Here is a 21,356-nt window from a genome sequence, read left to right as displayed (position 1 = left end):
CAGCAGCATGGCTACCAGGGGCAGAGAAAACGGACCAAAATAAAATCCATTTTAGCCTGATAAACCCACAGCCTTTTAAGGAGACTTAGCTCAAGAATAACACTATATATTGCAGGAGCATTATGAGTGTAATACACAAGATGCTTCTAGTCTTTCAGAGTATCATGGGGAACTAGCAAGTACTTAAGTGATCTGTGCAAAATTAAAGGGCAGCAGTTCCTAACCATCTTCTATTAAGATGGTATTTAATTCTATTAAAAACTATTTATATCCCATAATATTTTAGGAGATACATGTTTGGTAATGTAGATATGAACTCACAGTACTGCCTGTATCCTAACTGCTGTTCTGTAGTTGTCCAGTTCTGCCCTATCCACATTTAATACTCTTCTATCTGTGACCTCTTAACATCTAAAGATGACTTGTGAGGCAGCCTGAGGTATTATTACTGTTCAGTTCTGGGTACCAAATAGAGCCAGTTAAATCCTAGCTAATCACCTTAGGTTCCTTACCTAAAAGCGTAATCTAAATGAGTACAATCCATTCTGGGCAGCATGTGCAATGGTAGTGAGATACGTAAAATGTCCCATAAAAAAAAAACAACAAACAAAACTGAAGATAAAAAGACTGAACTAGTGGAAGTAGTGAACTAAGAAAGAAGACCAGAACAAGGTATATGTGGAGGAGGAAGGATGGGAAAAAATACAAACTTAATACAAAGAGAAGGAAAAGGAGGTAATTTTAAAAATTGCTGTTGCCCACAACCATTACGCAGCAACAGTGAACACGCAAGAAACCATGATCTTTAAGTTAATTAATTTCTTAGCCTCTGTCACTTTCTGAGGACAAGTTCCACCTGTGGTCAGTGCAGTATCTCACTCATGATTTTTAATCATTGTTTCCTTACTTGTAGGCCTTATCAATGTCTGGATTATTCTGCTGGAAGAATTAACAACTGCCATATCCAACTGTCCCCGTCAGCACCAGCCTCCTACTTTGGATCTGCTCTTTGAATTGCTGAGGGATGTTGCCAAGACACCTGGTAATGAAAGGGCTTGATAAAACACGAGCTAGCAGAGCCCTAACCCGAACCTCTTAGAATCCAAAACCACTTCTGTAAAGTGTGTTACTGACACTAGAGCTACACAGAGACATTCTCAAATAGAAAGGGATTTTCTTAGAGTATGATTTGTTGTTCCAGTTAGTGAATTGTTCTATGTTGACAAAAGGCGTCTTGTAAAAGTTTTGTTGAACATACTCTTAGATTTACTGCACAAATAAAGAGGTGCAGTACTCTATTGATGTCCTAGCCACAAAAAACATTTGCCTGGTGTCCAGGAAATGGAAAAAGAAAATCATGTAATCCTGTAGACCTGCTGGGAAAGACAGCAGTTAAACAGTTGGCTAAATGTTCGTATAATATTACCTCACAACTAAATCCCAAACTGCTTACCTCTCTCATCCCACAAAAAATGTTTCAGAACCTGCTTTCTTTAGCATCATCCCTGGCCTCAAGCTTGGAACAGCTTAGCGAATTTGCTGTGCATGTAGGCTTTGTAAGCAAAAATATACAACCATAATTGTGTTTATTTTAAGGACCAGGATTTGGCATTTATGCAGTTGTACATCTTCTTCTTCCCACGATGTCTCTTTGGCTCCATCGCAGCCATGGTGACCATTCTTACTGGGATGTGGCATCTGCTAATTTCAAGCATGCCATTGGCCTTTCCTGTGAACTTGTAGTAGAGCACATTCAAAATTTCATACACTCAGGTATGTCATTGTACTGTATGTACATACATGTCTACTGACAGTCGTCAGTGGCATGTTACTGAACAGTTACTTGGGGAGATGGTTTCATTGCTTTTGGTTGCTCAAATATAATAGGAGGGCTGAAAATTTCTGTCCATTTGAGGGGTTTTTTTCTTTCTTTATAGGGTTTAGAATTATGGAAAAAGAAAATAAATTGTAAGGTACCTATGGAAGCTACTGAGTCCAGCCTCCTGCTCAGAGCAGGGCTGTCTTCAAAATTAAGTCATCACAGTCTATATTATACTTTCTAAAAGAAGATACCGAGACTTTGATCATAAAGAACTAGACTAGCAGAAACAGGATCTAACAGGATTTCTACAGTACCACTTTAGTCCAGACATTTTATATTGTTAACATCAAAAAGATTGGTCTTTATTCCAGTTTGATATGACACGTTTCAAAATTGAACTCCAGTGATAACTGCATAAAAGGAATTTGGTTTTCAAAAGTCTCTGAATAACAGTAAGTTTAATAAGACTGTTTAATTATAATGAAAAGGCAATTATGTTAAAATCAGTCTGTCTTTTCCTTATAGATATTGGTTATGAAAATATGATCAATACTATGCTGAAAGATCTTTTCAAGTTGCTGGTAGCCTGTGTAGCAGAACCAACAGAAATTATTTCCAGAGTTGGCTGCTCTTGTATCAGGTAACACAGTTTGTTCACTCTGTTAGGATATTAAAAAAAAAAAAAAGTCTATATCTTTGAAGAACTTGTGGGCTGCTTACGTCGGTCAATATCTCAAAAGAAGTCTACAATATATCTATCTCTTGTTATTGAAATAATGAATTTTAGACTTTACCAACCTTTTCTTGCTGTTTTCAGTCTGCTTCAGAACCAGTAATTTTAGGCATTACTATGCGTATGATTCCCATAAAAAGCACTCATACATTACTTATATGCAGTCAGTCAATAGTTAATCCTTAGGAAAATAATCAAGGGTCCTTCTGTTGGAATTCACAGGTCTTTAGAGGTAATTAGTACCTTTCCCAGTCTTCAGGTTATTACAATCATAATCAAAATAAGCACTGCATTACATAGTTACACAATATATGGTTCTTGTCATGGCAAGATGACTACTTGAAAGAGGAAAAGCAAAGGAGACAAAAAACCTGTCAATGCTACAGCGTAATTACAAAAATAGGTCAGGGTAACAGCTGAGGAGATTGGATATCATTAGCTAGCTACGGAGTAGGCCTTTTGTTCCATTTTCAACCGTCTCCAGTTACAAGTAAGAATTGTCTAGTTCCTTCTGAACATGGTAACGCTCTCCTGTGTCCTTGCAGGTACGTGTTAGTGACAGCAGGGCCTGTATTTACTGAAGAGATGTGGAGGCTTGCATGTTGTGCCTTGCAGGATGCGTTCTCTGCCACTCTGGAGCCAGTAAAGGTAAACTGCCTTTTTGCTGACAGTCAAAATGTAATCACACTAGTTATAGACTCGCTTTTGACAGGTTGGTTTTCATTTTTCAGAAAACTTTTGGGGTAAAGGGCCCAGAAGAGAAGCATAAAGGTTATGTGGCAGCTTTTGTTATTTTGTCAATTCGCCATGAAAGGTGTTGGATCAACAATGGAGGTTGAAATCAGTTTTTCTAAACATGTATGAACAACACTAGTTGCTTACCATCCAGGCTTTAAATTGCCTTGCCAGTATGAAATCAGAAGAGTTAAGTAGGTGAAAACTTACCTTTTGATCAATTTCTTCCTCTGGATTGGCTAAAACTAGACAGAAGACAAAGCTGCTTACTTGATGCTGTAGCTCCATGCTCCATATAGATTATTTCTCAACTCACTGTCTTTCTTGTAACAAAAAATCCTGTTAAGTCATTCACAGGCCAGAGTACATAAAAATGTGTAATGCCTTTGCATTACAATACACAATTACTGCTAAACAGCAAGTGCCCAGCTGATGGTAACGGGACAGATCCCTCTGAATCTTGTATCACACACAAACAGGCTGCGCAGCACTAGTCACTGGCTTCATGTAACACACAGTGAAAGTCTGATGTTGTGTCTCTCTATAGAACCTGTTGGGCTATTTCCACAGTGGTTCTGAAAGCTTTAGTGGAGATGCCTGTGAAGTGAAGGTGGCAGCCCCCTCCCTCTCGCCAAGCGCTGAAGCTGAATACTGGAGAATCAGAGCCATGGCACAACAGGTACTGACTGACATTTCTGGGGAAGCCAGAGAACTTTTTAAACTTGGGGCTTTTCTTTACAAAAGGATATCTTTACCACCACCTTCCTCACAAATTATATGGGCAAAGACTTCCTCGTCACCAGACTAACATTTATGTGTCTAACAGTAGTATTGAGACAAAGTAATAAAAAATAGGAAACCCCCCACACACACCTTAAAACTGTCCCCCCCCCGTAAGCAGGAATTGGGAATGCATAAGGTGGGGGGGAAGATGCATAGGTACCTGAGGAGGACTGACGATGAGCCTACTGTGTAATGTAGCTTTGAAAATGGCAACCCTAGTTGCCATTACATCAGCGGAAATGTTTCTGATGGAGAAAGGGAACTAGTAGTGTCACTATGAATCCTCATCTAGAATATCATACATATTTCTGATGACTCTGTTAAAGAACAACAAATTCAAAGGACAAAAAATGCACTGCAACAGAGACTGTGATATGAAACTGGAAAACAAGATTTATTCAACCTATCAAAACAGAGTTTGAAGAGGAATGCAAATTTTTTTTTCTATAAATACTTGAGTATAGATTGCAGAGAAGAAAAAGAGTTCTTGAGAGCTAGAGGATAATGCTGACATTTAACAAATAATTTAAAACTCGCCACTAAATCCTAATCAGCAGAGCAAGCTTGGAGACAACCTTCTCAGGGTCTTTTTGACTACAATGGACATTGTTCACTTTATGGAAGTGGTTGTATGAAACGGGTTCCTTGAAATACAGCAGACTGAATTTAATGACCTGCAGGGTACCATGAAACTGTAAATACTGTATGACAGTTTCAGCATTGGAAAGCAGCTGGATTAAAAGAGCCAATAGATGTTTGGTGTCAGTTTCTGACTTGATTAATCATACCCTGATGCCGTGTGAAAATTGAAAATCTGAGACACGCAGACCAGGATTTGTGATCACTAATAACGTGGCAGTGGCAGAGGCAGACTTTGAATAGAAAAAAATGTTTTAAATTAAGTTTTAAAGATTAAGAACTCAAGCATAAATGCCCCATTCCCTGCTTTCTTTTCTGGTAGACACCGTCAGTAGCATGCCCTACGTCCTCCTCAGTGGGGATTTGACACAACTACTAAGCTACAAAACAAAGCTACAGCAACTGAGAGTTGTTTCCCCATTTCCCACCCAAAGATTTGCAAGTTAGGTGTCTGTTGTATCTTCATGGCTGGAAATAATCTTTCCAACAGCCAACCCTTCTAGGTACAACAGGCAACTATGCAACTCCTTGTCCCCAGGTCTTTGTCTCCACTATACCTGATATTTTCTGATAGTAGTATACAGACAGCAGAAAGCTTGTTTTGGCATTTGGTATTATGCCTTACACAAGTTCAAAGAAAAAGATGTCTGTCCTTTGCCCCTGCGCTCTTCTGGGTGTCTAGAGGTAGCCCATGGCTCTGAGGCTGTTTTAGCAAAGCACCATGCTCCTGAGGGAATACCTTGCATTCTCTCTATCACTGTAAAGGCAGTCATCATAAGAGATCTTTTGCAATACAGGAAATCCCATTTCCAGACCCCCCCAAGGACCCAGTGCAAGTGTGAACCTGATTGTTTTATGTAACTTGTTGTTTTCTAGGTCTTCATGCTGGAGACACAGTGCTCCCCAAAGACCCCTAGCAACAAGGAAGGGTTTGAACATGCCCAGTCATGCGTGCTCATCATTGACCTGCCACCAGATAAGAAACCAAATGGACATACCCAGAGAAGGTAAAGTACCTTCTCAGGAAAACCCTGTCATTAAAAGCAAGATAAAAATATTGTCAGGCTGGCAGAGATGAGAACCAAGCCTGGCAAACTGTGCCAGGTCTCATAAAAAACCGAAATACACCAATCAAATAAAAATCAGGTTTTGTGACACAGGAGACTATAGGCTAGTACTGTCTGCTCTCCAGATGATCCCATGATCATACACTGGTGAGCAGGCATGTGCAACAGCTGTTACAGTTATAGACAAGCCTGTGTCAGGGTCTGTAATATGGCCCTTAGCAACCTAAATAAGGAAAACTCTTCTAATAGTAAAAATTGGTAGGTTACAAATACCTGAAGGATACAAAAGGTCACACAAAGCCTTCAAGTAGAGGAAACTCAGATTAAATTAAGAAAAGAATCTCATAGGAAATAGTAGGAAAACCTTTCCAATATTGAGATTCTTTTCTTTAAAAAGTAGAGTTAAAAATATCAGTTTGAAGAAAGCTTCGGAAGTACTGTTATGTTTGTAATGATACCTAACAAATGAAATGTCTGCTTTGCTAATGGTCTTTTAAATCAGTATTACTGGATTAAGAAGGTAGAAAAAGCTAATGGATAAACTGGAGCAGTTTAAAGTGAAGAGACCACACCTAAAGCTGCGAAACTGCCAACATACTGATCTAGGGAATGATGTTTCTGCTTGGCACTTTATTTTCGTGGAAGTCCTTCTATATGTTACCAACTTAGAAACTCATGCCTTTGCATGACAATCTGATCCTGTCAAAAAATATTTCAATATTTCTTTTTGCTTGCATTTGGTTGTTTAAACAACTGCCATAATGTCAATAGGGCCAAGAATTAGAATTCTGCATTCAGGGTTTGTGTTTGTATTGCAAGATATTTAATACATGGCATGAAATTGTCTTTTACTAGATACCAAACCTGCTTCTGTATCACTTCAGGCATTCCTATACAAAACTAAACTATTGCTAGCAACAAGGAGCCAGAATGTGATGGTCCTTCTTTGGATGGACAGGAAGAAAGACCATGCCAGATGTCTCTATTCTTATGCAGCTGTACAGAAGTTTCCCCCAAGAGCAGGTGCTCTGTTGCCTCGCCTTCAAAGAATAGGGCCCTGTGCAGAGATGAAGAAAAGTTGAGATCACAGTCTAAACCCTTCCTTTGTGGTGGGAAAATACCTGCTTTATTCAAAGGTTTGCAGATCATTCTTCTTGTTATAATGAATGCAAAGCAAAAGACTGGAGTACTCGCTCCCCTCTTGTGGCTCCTAAGGCCGTGCAATCTAACAGGCTGCGTTCATAAAGGTAGCATGGATTTTGCTTGTCTTTAAACAAATTATTAAAGCTTGCAATTAATACAAACTCTGAATGCTTTCACACTGCGCTTTGTCTAAACAACTGCAAAAAGCGTATATGCTAATAGGCAAATGTTACCCCAGCAACGCTCATTTTTCACCAAAACAGGGCTCAAAAGTTGACTGTGCCACTGTTTTTCATATTATTTGCTACAGCAATGCAGTAATATGCCAATTTTGCATGTTAGTAACTGTGGCCTTTCAAAAATTTTACTTTAACCTTAGTGGGGTTTCTCTTCTCCCTTTTTGCTTTTGTTTCCTTAATGCTGCATCGTTTCACAGGAAGCTGGGGTAAGGGAGCTTTTCTTCTTCCTAAAAAGTAGTAATATATTTCAGTTTGAGCAGAATAAGAAAATACTATCCTTAACCAGCTTTGGCACCGTGTGTTTCCACCTGTAGCTCTGTACTAGTTTCTTTTGGAATGGAGCAGTACTTTAAGCTCTCCTTGTAAATTGCCTTTTTGGCTATTACAAGGAAAGCAGATCTCCCTCAGTCTGATCCTGCTTTTGGAACAGGATTAGTCTCTTGAAATCAATGCAAGCACTCATTTAACTTTATACACGCTCTTAAGAGCTTTCCTGAGTCAGAGCCTCTAATTATTTTTACAGCAGTAAACTGCTTCCCAATAAAGAGCTCCAATGTATTATTCATCAAGATTTTAGCACTGTCAGATAATAAGGCTACTAAATTTTACTGGTGTATCAGCACTGACAGCTGTGTCATGGTAAGCAAACTGACATAGATAAATTAAATTAATCCAAGAAGCAGTTTTGTCTGACCTTTTTTTTTTTTTTCAATGTTGCATTCAAAAAACTGTGTTTTGATATGATTTCTCAAAAAAAAAGTTTTTGTTTGGTATTTTGAAAACACTTTCAAAAATTGTTTGATGAAAGTAGGATATTATTTGCAACAAAAATATTAAAGGTCTGCAACTAAACATCTCATGTCACATGAAGATTGACTTAGACCTAAGACTTCAGTATTGTAAGCAAACTGAAAAATCTCTTCCTCACTTGATAGCAATGCTAATTAGAATGTGACCCATCATAGCTCCCTAAATCAAAGTATTTAATACACAAGTATTAGTACGTATAACAGAGCGTCAACTCCATTCAAAACATAACCGCTGTAAGCTTATGCAAAAATATTTTTTTAAATAGATAGGTTGCATAGTCTGTAATTTTAAATCCTTGAGGTACCAAACAACAATCCTGTCCCCCCTTTGTTCCTAGCCTCCCTTGTCTGTAAGCTTCTCAGTGTTACTGGTGAATGACCTGAAAACTTTGGTGGGACGAATTTGCCATTCCTGTCCCTGTGCAAATCAAGTATCAGTAAGATCTAGAACAACTTGCAGCATTTCTCTAACAGGAGCACAGCTAAGAATCGCCCAGTAGTGTACATGAGAAACAGGGTCAGAAATAGGTATTTTCATGCTAGGCTCTCAGTGTTCCAGTTGAAGTCTTAAGAGCAAACAATGATGTGCCTTCAGCAAGACTTAAGCTTCTTTGCATGCTCCATTGCACTGCTGACGTTTCTATAGATGTTTTTTTATTGATTGGCTGGTTGGCTCTTTGTGTTTATTTTTAAGAAGTATTCCTGGCATTAGTGAAAACGGAAGCCAAGTAGTAAACTAGCTTGGGCCTCAATTTGTCATGGTAAAGTTAAGGTTGGCTGAAATGCTGTTAGAGGAATAACTTGTGTGTTAACTAATTCCTTAATTATAGCAGGTTGAAATATTGAGAGTACTGGCAGCTGTCGTGAAATTGAAAAACAGAATATTTAATCCTTCAGTGTTAGACACCTCAGGAGAAAAGAACAAAAAAATATAAGAGCTTTGTTTTAATACCACCTCCGCACAAGTCCCATTAGGGTGCTTGCTGTGGACAGTTATTTTTCTTAACCAATGTAAGTGTCTTCATTTCTAGGCAAGTATTTGAAAGAGTAGCTGAAAGACCATTCTAGACAGCTTTATCTTCCTCCACTGTTTTATAATAAGGCTGTGAAAATTTGGCCTTTCATTTGCATCTTTCATGTTAGATTCTAAAATACAAAGTTTTCCTGTACTCCTAGTAAAAGCACAATGCACCATTTTGATTTTATCTTATTTTTTTCCTTACCATGCTTGGTTTACCAAGTATTCCTTTCAGGACGATAGTGGTGAGCTTGCTGTCCCACCAAGTACTGTTACAGAATTTATATGACATCTTACTGGAAGAATTTGTGAAAGGCCCTTCTAACTTGGAGGAGAAAATGACAATACAAGTACCAGAAAACAAGTTGGCTGGTTTTCTCAGGTACATCTCCATGCAAAACCTGGCTGTCATTTTTGACTTACTGCTGGACTCCTATAGAACAGCCAGAGAGTTTGACACCAGACCTGGGTTGAAATGTTTGCTGAAAAAAGTGTCTGGCATTAGTGGAGCTGCCAACTTGTATCGCCAATCCGCAATGAGCTTCAACATCTACTTCCATGCTTTGGTTTGTGCAATCCTGACAAACCAGGAGAACGTCACGGCAGAGCAAGTGAAAAAGATCCTCTTTGAAGATGATGAGAGAAGCACAGACTCATCACAGCAGTGTTCTTCAGAAGATGAAGACATTTTTGAAGAAACTGCTCAGGTCAGTCCTCCCCGAGGGAAGGAGAAGAGACAGTGGAGGGCTCGAATACCATCTCTGAGCGTACAGCCTGTCAGCAACGCGGACTGGGGGTGGCTAATTAAGCGGCTTCATAAGCTCTGTATGGAGCTGTGCAACAACTATATCCAGATGCATCTGGACCTGGAGAATAATGTAGAGGAGCCTCCAGTGTTCAAAGGTGACCCCTTCTTCATTTTACCATCCTTTCACTCAGAAACCTCCACCCCATCGACCGGAGGGCAATCTGGGAAGGAAACGCCATCGGAAGATGACCGGAGTCAAATCAGGGACCAACTGGGAGACAGCCTGACACCCCGAGGAGGGAGTGGAGAAATGGTGCTGCTACCCCCACCCCTAAGTCCTAAACCAGAGAAAAAAGAGCAAACCAGGAAAAAAGAATGGTGGGAGAGTGCTGGCAACAAGATCTACACCATAGCCACTGACAAAACTATCTCCAAGCTCATGACAGAATACAAGAAAAGAAAGCAGCAACAGGCCACGACATCCTTCACCAAAGAGGTCAAAGCAGAAAAGAAAGGGGAGCTCCTGGGTTCAAGAGGGCCAGACTCGCCCGTACTCCAGCGGCCACAACATCTTATAGATCAAGGTCAAATGAGGCATTCATTCAGTGCTGGTCCAGAGATCCTGAGACAAGAGAAAAGACCACGCTCAGGATCCACAGTCAGTTCCCTGAATATATCTGTTAGGGATGCTGAGGCCCAGATACAGGTAGGACATACTTTCAGAGTGCTAATAATAATAGTAATAATTAAAAAGATAAATATTTTTTTACTGCTTTTATTACAGGGATTATAATATCTTCATTAAATGTCTTTGTTTCATAAAGAAGTCATCATGATGAGGACTGACTATTTCTGCAGCTGGCACTGCTAAAAGCCTGACTCTGCCCTATCAAAAGAAAATCAGTCTTCAGGGAAGTGTTACCAGGCATCTGAGTACAGCTTGCAAGAGTGCTTCTGTGACCAGGGCCAAAGCTGCGCTTAGCCTTAACAACTAACAGCCTACAGTGAGCTCATCGCTTACGGCTAAGGGCTCGAGCTCACTTAAGGCCTTTGAAAACGCCGTGCTGCTTGTCACAATACTTCCGTGCTTAGGAAGGTTTTTTTAATTCCACAGCAGAAATAGCGGGCTCTGTTGCTAAACAGAAACCTGCTACTTGCATGTCGAAGTGAATGAATCAGTGAAAGCATCAAACTTGAAAGTCTTTGTTCACTGTGGGATGAAATAAAAGGTGATGAAGGGTGAGCATGATACCGGCAATACGAAGTCCAACAATGATTTACAGTGCTAAATGTGAATTAGAAAGACACAGCGAATATTAAATGAATATGCTGGCGTTACTCAGTCCTCTTCGTGAGGCTGCAACCACCAGATAGGTATCTTCTTTTCTGCCTCAGCCTATGGGCTCATCTATTTAGAAAAGTCTTCTAAAGAGGTTTTTTGTATCCAATTTGTTTGTAGGCATGGACCAACATGGTGCTGACAGTTCTCAACCAGATTCAGGCCCTGCCAGACCAAACTTTCACAGCCCTGCAGCCAGCGGTGTTCCCCTGTATCAGCCAGCTGACCTGCCATGTGACAGACATCCGTGTCCGCCAGGCAGTACGGGAATGGCTGGGAAGAGTGGGCCGAGTTTACGATATCATCATTTAGACCTAGCTGTGCTCTGCTGCAAAGGGCAGAAGACATCCAAGGTATACAGCAAAGAAGTATTTGGGGTTCATTAATTGCCTGTTTGTTGGTGATAAATTAAGAAACAATGAGCTTGTCGATGTATATCCTCTATCCACTTGAGACTGTGTGTCCCTCACTCACACTACCAAAGGAGGCAAAGCATGAGTGTGTCCAGGGAGTCTGGGGTGGCCCCAGAACCCAGAAACTGCCAGTAAATCGGGCTGGTACCTAAAGGGGTGAACATTTCAGTAGCCTTCATTTTAATTCACATTTGCAGCAGTGGGAGCCACAATGAACTGCAGCAGAACTTCCACACTCGCAATTAGCTGTGAACACAGTTGTCATCTGGACGTCAAACCAGGCCAGTAAGCCTATGTAACTTTAAAAAAAAAAAGTCAGGAAAAAGATGGGCTATAGGACAAGTTACAAGGTGACACTTGTTTAGGGTAGCTTTTTTCCCTTCCGAAATGAGCACGAGAGGAGAGCCGCATAAAGATTACTGTAGTAACCATATGCCTCACTCACTAGAGAAAGTGGGAATGTATTTTGCTCTGGCAAGAGCCTTTGAAGTTTGGTCACATTTGAGGTAGCTAATAAGTGACTATTAAAGTGTCCCAGATGTAGAACTGGTGAGCCAAGCACAGACTATTCATCCTTTCATTGCTCTTGTGGAGCATTGCTTGAAGGGAAATGGCACTGTTGAGCTGCCCTCTCTAAAACGCTACCCTGACTGCCTCCTCACCTATGCCTACGGCTGATCATTTTTCTGTGTGTCTAATTCCCTCAAAGGGCAACAGGGAAGTTTGTTTTGCTCTTTCCTGTGAAGCTGGGAGGAAGACACACCACAGAGCAAATACCAGCATGTGCCAATATCCAGCATTAACTAAACAGAGTAGAGATAAACTGGAACACTTTAAGCAACACTGCAGCTAAGTTAGCTTATGCTTCTACGGGAAATTTATGTTTGCTTATATAGAGCTGCTACAGCCAGGAACTCCCTTGTCACCTTTGTTAAACTTAGCCTATCGCTCCCCATTGAGCTGAATCAAGATGGAAAATAGTCTGAAAGGAAGGTATCTTTCCTCTTTCTCTCCCATTTCTTGTCTGCTGCTGTAAATAGAAGGGGAGAGATCCCCGTGGAGGTACATCCCCCTCTGTGCAGCACTCCTATAGGCACTACTCCAATTTGCTGATATTAAGGGGGCAGAGAAGGGGAAGGATTGACTATTGTATTGTCAAACACATGTGATGCTTTTCACGCTAGACACAGCAAAGGGTTACCTTGCTGCACAAGTCATGTCACAGCCCCCGGGACATTCCATCTCAGTACTCCCATACTACATAATTGTTGATTAGAAGTTGAAATATTTTGTTGAAAATAGGATTATTTTAATCTTGGGTGACCCCTTAATGATGTTCTCCCAAGGCTTTTTACATATGCACACCAACTAAATATACAGCTTCAGTTCCAGCTCCAAAGCATCCTTAAAATGTCATCTCTTCATATCAGGCCTGGATTTTGGACAAATAACTGCTTTTAGCATCTTAAACCCAGAAAAACAGAGGGAACCAAGAGGCTCTACTGAACAGCCATCACCCAAGCCGATGTGTTTACAGACAGTCTGCCACTATGCTCCTGCTTTTTTCCTCCATTGCCCACTTCCCATTTGTCACCTGCTAGATTTGTGCAGGGAATATTTGTCCCTTAACTTTCTATAGTGCCAGTGACACCATTTCCCTTTCTTTCAAAGCTTCCCTCTGCTAAACTGTTTCAAGGGCATACAAATTCTGTAAAAACAACTCTTTTTTTTCTTACCACCTACATTGACTTTATAAAGGAGTAATTTAACAATTTTATCAACTGTCAATTTTCAGTTTTCCCCCAGCAGTTTTCATATTTCCTTGAGGACAGGTGAGATTATCCTTTGCTATTTCTGAGGGTAGTGACATGGTTTAATTGCTGTTGCCATGTCTTTCTTACACATCTTTAGGTAGAGTAAAAGGGTGGTTATATTTTTTGTTGAAGTTTTTATCAGGCATCTATACAGAACTGCTTTTAAAGAGTACATTAATTAGGCAACAACAGAAATCAGAATAATAAACTGTATGCAAAACACCCAGCCCTGCTGTTTTTCATTATACGTGCACTGAATGGATGCAGATCCTTGCTGCACTAAGCTAAAACTAAAGCAAATCTCTAAATTACACTGGAGGACTAAAATTGATAGCAGTACCAACGGAACCACTTGGGACTCAAGAAGAGGACCTAGTATCTAGGGAACACCATGGTTATATGTTGTGGTTGCAATACAAAACCCTTCTGTAAAACAGAAAGAAAAGCTCTAGGAGTGACAATACTACCGCTACTACCCCTCAAGCCCATGAACGCAGCATTGCGTAGTGTTATTTGATTAGCCACCATCATGACCCAAAATGTAATTTCATTTAAACTTTTTACAGTACAAATGCCATACTAGAAATGAGTAGGAGTAAACTTGCTGTATTGCTGTTGCTCTGTTTTAACGTTTGCCCTCCAAATTAAGTGCCCATTGTCAATCTCGGTGCCTCTGCTCATTAACACGCCTCCATAAGAGGGCACAAGTTAAGTTTGAATAATACCAGAAATGTAATTGAAAAGGATAGGGGGTGAGGGTTAAGGAACCTTTGAAGCAGCAGGCTTTATATAAGCAAAGTTTAGCATTGGCTGCTATTCCTTTTCTTTATATGTGAAACGGTAAGCAGCTGAGGAGAGCAACCCATGGCCACTTCATGAACCATTAAAGAAGCTTTCTGATGCCCCTCCGAAACATAAAGAAATAAATTTAAAAAAGGAGTTGTTCGTCAGATTCTCAACTATTTTGTTGCTAGTTTAGCCACAGACAGCAGCAAACCCCAAAGAAATACAACACGAGACATACGAAGTCACCATTTCGTAGACCTGTGCAGCCTGTTTCATGCATACTTGGGGCTTTAGGCTGCCAGCGTGCTGCCTCCAGGCCTCACAAAGCAAGGTTCTAGCCTAAAGGAAGTGTCTGCCAGAACAGTCCCAGGAAAAGGTACTGGCACCAGCCTGTCCTAAGCTTCAGGAGAGGACTCCCCAACACTGAACACCCCAGTCATGTCCAGCTGTACCATCCTACAGCAGCTTTTCTGCTTTCCACTTGTGAGTGAGGAAGCACCTCGGCAGTAGCACAAAGTAGCCGTTGTATCCACACATGTAAGGCTTTCTCACATAATCCATTCAAATCCTCACTTATAGCCCAATAATGTAATGCATAAGCTAACAGCAGCACGTTACCAGCTTTACTGTTGCATCAGAACATTTGAGCCTTGAAAAAACAGTCTGTGTATTATAGCTTGAGCTTGCTCTTTCTCTTGGTTCTAGCTAATGCCCACATTATTCTTTTTTCTTGCACTTACTTTTTTGTTACCTATATTTCTGTAGGAGTTGGGTTTGATTTTTATTGAACTGGCCAGTTATTTATAAAAATGACTGGTAAGTAGTCATTATTTAAGTGAACTACTTCAAAAGAAAAGAAATAAATACAAAAAGTGGGGCGATTTGACATTCTTCTCAGGTACCAGAGCTGCACCTCTGCTGCCTTTGCCTAGTTCATACTACCCTCCTCAGGGCCACCATAGCAATCATAGGCAATGACATCACATTCTAAAATCTTGTAGGCAGCCACTAACGGAGAAAGTTGCTGTCAGCCAGCATCCGCTATCTATATCACATGGAATAGCTCATCACCATGCAAATATTTAAAGCTGGAAAAAGCAGTGTACTCACCCAGGAGAGCGCTATTTTTCTCGTATAGCTGGAGCAGGGCTTGACCCCCAGCTGATATGGTCTCAGGCCATTGCATGTTTGCACTTCATTCTGTAGTGTGAGTATATGCAGATATATGGGCTGATGGATGTGTTTATGTATAGGTACCTGTAGCTCCAGTCACTGTCATACTCTGAGCTTCTGTATATTTACAGGGCACTGTCCACATTAGTAGTATGTTTATCATGCTCTCTGAATATTTGTGTCACATCAGTGCTCAACACACTTGCTCTGCTAACTTCCCCACAGCAGTCTTCTCTGACCGTTCAGCAGCCATAGAATTACCACCGCTAACTCATTTAACATGCTTTCATGTCCTTAAGACGTTAATATACAGATAATACTCTCCTAGGGATAAACACTCATGTGAGAATAACTGACAATTTAGCATTTAGAAAGAATCATTAGGGAAAGATTTAGATAGAGCTGGGCAAAACATTCCTTCTAAAACTCCAAGCAGAGGCAGTACAGCTTGTGCCTCATCACCAATAAAAAATTCATGTCCTCTGGACTACCGCTGGCTCATGCCAAGGCCAAGCAGAGTTTACACCCATACTTGTAAGGTACTTTACCTTTCAATTTGAACTTCAAGTTTTGTTTAAAACCTACACCGTACTGTAAAATTCACTGACAAATCCTCACCTGCCAAAGATACAAACCCCATCTCTAAATACCGTGTGTTACCATATGTGCTCTCCATCATCTGCACTTGATACAGTACCATCTCAGTGTTGTTATCTCCGCTGCAGAGCTCAGCGCAGCACCCGTATGAAATGGAGTGGCAAACAAGTTAGCAAGTAGAGAGGTCCAGCTCTGCGTGCTGCCTGCACTTTGTACCTCTCTTCACAGCTTAGACCCACCCTCTGAGTGCCTAAGCTGTTGAAATCAATGCAAGTATTGTACTTGGAATCTTTAACACTCAGGACTCGGTCCTTGAATCCTTCAGTCTCTATATACAGGTTCACAAGTTCTCAGGAAAGGGGAAGTCCTGGACAGTTCCTGATGCCACCCTCTGCTGCTGTCTTGTATAGACCTTCTGCTTGAAAAATCCACAAGAACCAGCACAGATTCCCATGCATCCCAGTACCCCAAAACTCGTTGCACAGATCCAGTTTTAACATGTAGGAGTCTGACCATAGCAAGCCAAAGTAATTTATTTCTACCTAGCTCATTCGTATAGAAGCTTACTCAGAAATTGAGTATGGGGCTTGGCTATTTTCACCTTGAGCAATCCATTCTAGAAATGCCATTACTCAGTGATAAATTGCTTTTAATTCACAAAAAAACCCCAAACAGTGAAGTGCTTTCTTTCCTTGCCCTTGCTTTTGTGGGGCTGTGCTAAGATTATGCTTAAGCAAGCTATTTAGTCATTACTCCAGTTACAGTAATTTCTGGGAAGATCTATGTACAGTGCTAATCGTGGCATATGACACAAAATACAGTTAGTTTTTTTCAATTTCGGATCATTCCACAATCGTTTGAAGAAACTATACAATACCATCAATTAAAGAAAAAAAGTTTATCTTCTTTTTTAGTATAAAAGGACCAAGTTACCATAGCACAGAAGCACAAATGTTGGATTTTATGCAATGTAGATAACAGCATCTGGCAGCTAGAGATCCCACTTCACAGAACCTCCCTATTTTGAGTAGAGCTTCTATAGGGACACGACCTAAGGGTCTCTTGGCAGCCCTCACCAGCAATGTGCCTGGGACTCCAGGAAGTTGTGTGGCTGCACGGAAGAAGTCATAGCTCCTCTTTCTGTTGTTTCCACTGATCCCTCTCGGAACATAAACTTTATGTGACACTTAACTGTATGATACCATACTAAACAAACAGCTTTGGCCAAACACGGAGTGCTGGCTATTTTAAGAAGAAAAAATTAAAAAAGCATGTCACAAGTATGCATCAGTCTTTTCAGTTAGTGCTCAGAGGTCTCCAAGCTAAAAACTAAAAGCAGAGGGAAGAAGAAATGCCCTAATTCTGTAGATATCAGTGGAGCTACACTGTATGATCACAGATTAATGCAATACCGAGCTTGCCTGTGGGACCAGATCCCTCAAATTGTTTTTGGCAAATTCACAAGTTCAGATCTGCGTAGTCTCCACTACCACATTGAATCAGGGAACTGAGTTTATGGAAGGCGGTTTTTGCTAAGAAACATGGCAACAAGTTCTATTTCAATCCTTTTACCCCAACATCCCACTTTTGAAAAGGTAGTTATGTACTTCCATAAAGTTCATCTAAACTCTGTGGAGCACCAGGGCACTATTTCCTATTGCATTCAGTTCATCTGGGCTGCAGTGAAGTGCTATGCTTCCACAAGAAGCAAGCTGAAATGAGAGAGCTGAGCTAGCGGAGAGGCACAGGCACACAGGTTCAAGCAAGGGACAAATATCACCTCCACAAGCAGGCTATGGCTCTTGAGCCCGGGCTCTGCAGAGGAAAGCAGGATTCAATACCCAGGGGAGAACAGCCAGGAAGGGCAGAGCGTGATGCTGACGGAGCCATGTACAGTGTGCTGTTCGCTGGAGCAGATGGGAGCAAGAGATTGAAAAACATACAATGACAGCAGTGAGCACCTTCTTTCAGTTCCCCCCTCTTTCTCTTCTTCCCCACCGCCCCTCTTTTTGTCATGATTTGTGAGACTGCAAACATATTTCCGTGGGCCCTTCAACCAGAATTTAAAACTGAAAGCAAGCCAAAGGGAGTGGACGCTACATTTTGCCAAAGATCTAAGCCTTTCCTGTTCAAAAATTTAAAAAAATCAAATTTTATTTCCATTATGATGGCTGCCATAGGAAGCATTTTACCACAAAACATTATTCCCAGGACTTCATCTCTCTAGCTGTATATTCAGGAGGAGCCACTAACACTTTTTAAAAGAGACTGTAAATTGCCTTGTCAAGCAAGTGCTTACATTGGGTTTAGCTTCTACTGAGTTCATACCTAGCTGCAATTCCCCGGTCTCATACACGTTTCCTCCCCCTACTATTCTGCTCTTCTTTAGAAAAACACCTCCCTGTGTCCGCCGCGTCCTGTTGTGCTGCTAGCTTTGTTTGGTCCTTGGGTGTCCAGTGGTCAGGCAGTCACTGTCAGCTGGCTTGCAAATTGTATTTTGTGTATATTTTATTCTGACTGAATTCTGAAATGGAAATATTTTAAAATGAAATTATAAACTATTTATGTTGCTTGTGTTGTAGAATAAAGAAGCAGATGCAAAATAAACGATGCTTTGGTTTTGTCTAAAGAAAGTTATTTTACAGTTACTGATGAAGCAAAGGATCAGAACTGAGAATGGGCCTGAAATACTTGGATCAGCTAGGTCCTAGTCTAATATTGAAGGAAAAAAAGAAAAAACCCACCACAAAACTCACACCCAACACATTAGTCAGGCTGCATGTGCCATTTTCTGACTCCTGATAGAAATCCATGGTAGTAAATCTGGTTTCTTTTTTTGTTTTTACAAGAGAACTGTACTTCTATCTACATTTTATTTACTGGGAGATCTGTATCCATAAAGTAGAGACATCTGGTTTGCCAGGTCTGAGGAAATATGCCCAAGCTGAATTATTTTTGTTTGCTGTGGCTAGTGCAACCACTTCTGAGGAGGTCTCTCATCATCCTCCTTCCCTACCACAGTCAAACAAAATTACTTAAGATTAAAATAGTTTAGAATATTTTCCTGCATAGTATTTATCAAATATTTACTATGGTTTTGAATGTTACATTACATCCCTGGCAGACTGCTTTGTACTTCACATCAGGTTCTCCTTCATGCCAGAGGTTATGGGGAGAGAAACAGACCAAAATAAAGCTGGGCAAGATGCTATACTGAAATCTGTCCTATAAGTAAGCGTGCCCAGGAGGTCAGAAACAGACAAATCTTCAAGCTTGGGAAACAAGGATGTCAAACATAATGAGAAAGTGAAAAATGGTTTGCAGTAACTCATGTAAGGAGAGGAAGGTGACATGGCTCTTGGTTGGTTCAAAAAGCTTCCCTGCAAAAGCAATTCATCTTCCCTTGAGGAAACACGGGAATTGGTTTCTGGGTAGAATTGCAGTGGCAGCACCACAAGAGCAAGTGCCCTGATGAAAATGTTCTTTTAAAAGTCGCAGCTGCAGGGATGGCCATCAGAGCAGATCTTACATCTCTCTCGCATACATTACCTTTTCTTTTAAAAGGACGCTAAATAATTGAATATCTCAATGCAGGCTCTTGTACTAGCACCAAGCCCAAGAGAATAAAGATTATTAGTTTGCAAAGCCAACCATGGAGAAAAAAAAAGAAGAAAAAAGTGAAGGTTTAAATCTAGCTCACTAATAATTTTTTCATACAAGTTTTCAATCAAATTTCCTGTAGCATTTCAGGGGAACAAGAGCAGTAAGAGGGATGCAAAAGAAACACAGCGTATCAGCCTGCCATGGCATTTTTTAGGCAGAGGTGTACTGAGAGTGGGATAAGACGGATGACCACCATTAAGTGTCTGTTGGGGTGGTGGTGGAGTACAGGGTAAGCTATCCTATACAACAGCACAGATCTGCAAGGATTGCTGAACAAAAATAGGATGAGAAAGAAGAGCTTGGGGCAGGGCACAAGTGCCAAATGACATCACTTTTGGTGTCTCTAAGAGCCTGAGCCATCAAACCAAGCCAGGCTGGCTGGACGAGCATCCCTTGCAAGGAGTCATTATCCTACACGTGGCAAAAAGCAATGTCTGGAGCTAAAAAAACAAACCCCAAATCCCAAAACCAAACCTTGAAGAGCAACATGAGAACCCAAATGCCTCTAACCAATCAGGTGTAGTGCTTGCCCCTGCAACCTGGGCCCATTGTAACTGCTCACCCTGGTAGACTCCATTGCTCCACAGCAGCCACCCGGTTCCTCCTTGCCATAATACACCAAGTCACTTCACACAGAGTGTGAGGCTTTGCCTGGAAGTGGAATGAGAGGATTCCCGCCTGTTAGCGGAAATCAAGTCAGATAACTGCCTCAGCTGTTCTGTCCACAGGTGACTGTTTGCACACCGCTGCCCCAGGCAAGATCTATTTGTTCTTTAAAAAGAAGATCCACATACAATCAGCCTGGACCCAACCTTTCCCCACTGTAAACTCTGTTCCCATTGAGCAGCGCTGGAGCTTCACACAGGAGCAACTTTTGCACAGCAGCATCAATGGAGCCCATGCAGGCTGAACTGGAGCGCACCACGGGGCACCCTCTCCCTACACATTATTCAGAAGGGGGTCACCGCAGTAGGTATTTTCTCAGTACTCTCTGAAATGGCAATAAGGTCTCCTAGATTTAGGAGATGACAGACTGCGCACATGAAATGGCTGTTCAGATCATCCATTCAACCTCCCCAAGCCCCAGAACAATCTTTTTTGTATTTTGCTACTGGTTTAGCCCTTCCACTTGCATAAGCTCCCACCTCAATGTCAGCTGCCCACAAGAGACACTGTTGGGGAGACGCTGTTGGGGACCTCCATACACCTTGATACCAGTGCATCATTCTTGGGCTGCAGCTGAAAACCGAGCCTGTTGCAGAGCTGTCCACATTGAGTAATGGTTCTCAGCAGCTCTGCTGTCCCGGTGTTTCTAATGTGTAAGTGTTCCCCTCCAATCATTCACACATCCCTTAGACAACACACTTCATCCATGATCTCCTGTTTTCAGTGCCACACCCTGCTGCCGGGATAAGCCCCTCATTTTAAGAAGCCACACTTACAGCTTTTGCTTTTGTACCTGTGGTTTTCTGTTGAGGGCCTTGCATGGTGCCTTACCTTTTATAATACCAAGGACCTTTCACTTCCAATCCCATAGCATGCTTTCCACTTGCATCTCTGTAAGCTCTCATCGCCCCTGCCCAAGGACACTGTAGCAGTGCCTCTACCCTGCTGTCCCAAGCTCTCTTATCCTTATAGCCTTGCACTGGTTGATTCTGAAACATTTTTTTATCCCTTACATTGCAAAACCTCCACCTTTTGTGTTTAACTCGTCTCTTTTTCCCCTCTGTCCCCTAACATTTTAGTTTCCATTTACAGCTCCATAGTAAGAGCTCTTCAGTCTTCCCTTCACTGTTTTTAGTAGGTAACTTAAGCGCCTACTGGGGTAACAGCTC

The 21,356-nt window shown here is 41.3% G+C and overlaps 1 protein-coding gene across 5 annotated transcripts in view; it reads left to right on the top strand.

Moving 5' to 3' along the window:
- The window catches only part of ARFGEF3 (ARFGEF family member 3), a 98,469-nt gene extending 80,004 nt beyond the window's left edge, over positions 1-18,465 (top strand). For all 5 annotated transcript variants that reach the window (XM_080390099.1, XM_080390098.1, XM_080390097.1 and 2 more), the window contains 8 exons: positions 914-1,042; positions 1,597-1,773; positions 2,348-2,462; positions 3,101-3,203; positions 3,838-3,969; positions 5,589-5,719; positions 9,212-10,442; positions 11,196-18,465. In XM_080390099.1, the coding sequence (XP_080246225.1) occupies positions 914-1,042; positions 1,597-1,773; positions 2,348-2,462; positions 3,101-3,203; positions 3,838-3,969; positions 5,589-5,719; positions 9,212-10,442; positions 11,196-11,387 (2,210 nt within the window). In that variant the 3' untranslated portion in view covers positions 11,388-18,465. The remainder of the gene's footprint in view (positions 1-913; positions 1,043-1,596; positions 1,774-2,347; positions 2,463-3,100; positions 3,204-3,837; positions 3,970-5,588; positions 5,720-9,211; positions 10,443-11,195) is intronic.
- Positions 18,466-21,356: the final 2,891 nt, after the last annotated feature.

This window comes from Falco punctatus (genome assembly GCF_963210335.1).
Source record: "Falco punctatus genome assembly, chromosome: 5".
Lineage (NCBI taxonomy): Eukaryota > Metazoa > Chordata > Aves > Falconiformes > Falconidae > Falco > Falco punctatus.
Note: the sequence above shows the minus strand (reverse complement) of the source record. Positions and strands in the feature narration are given on the sequence as shown.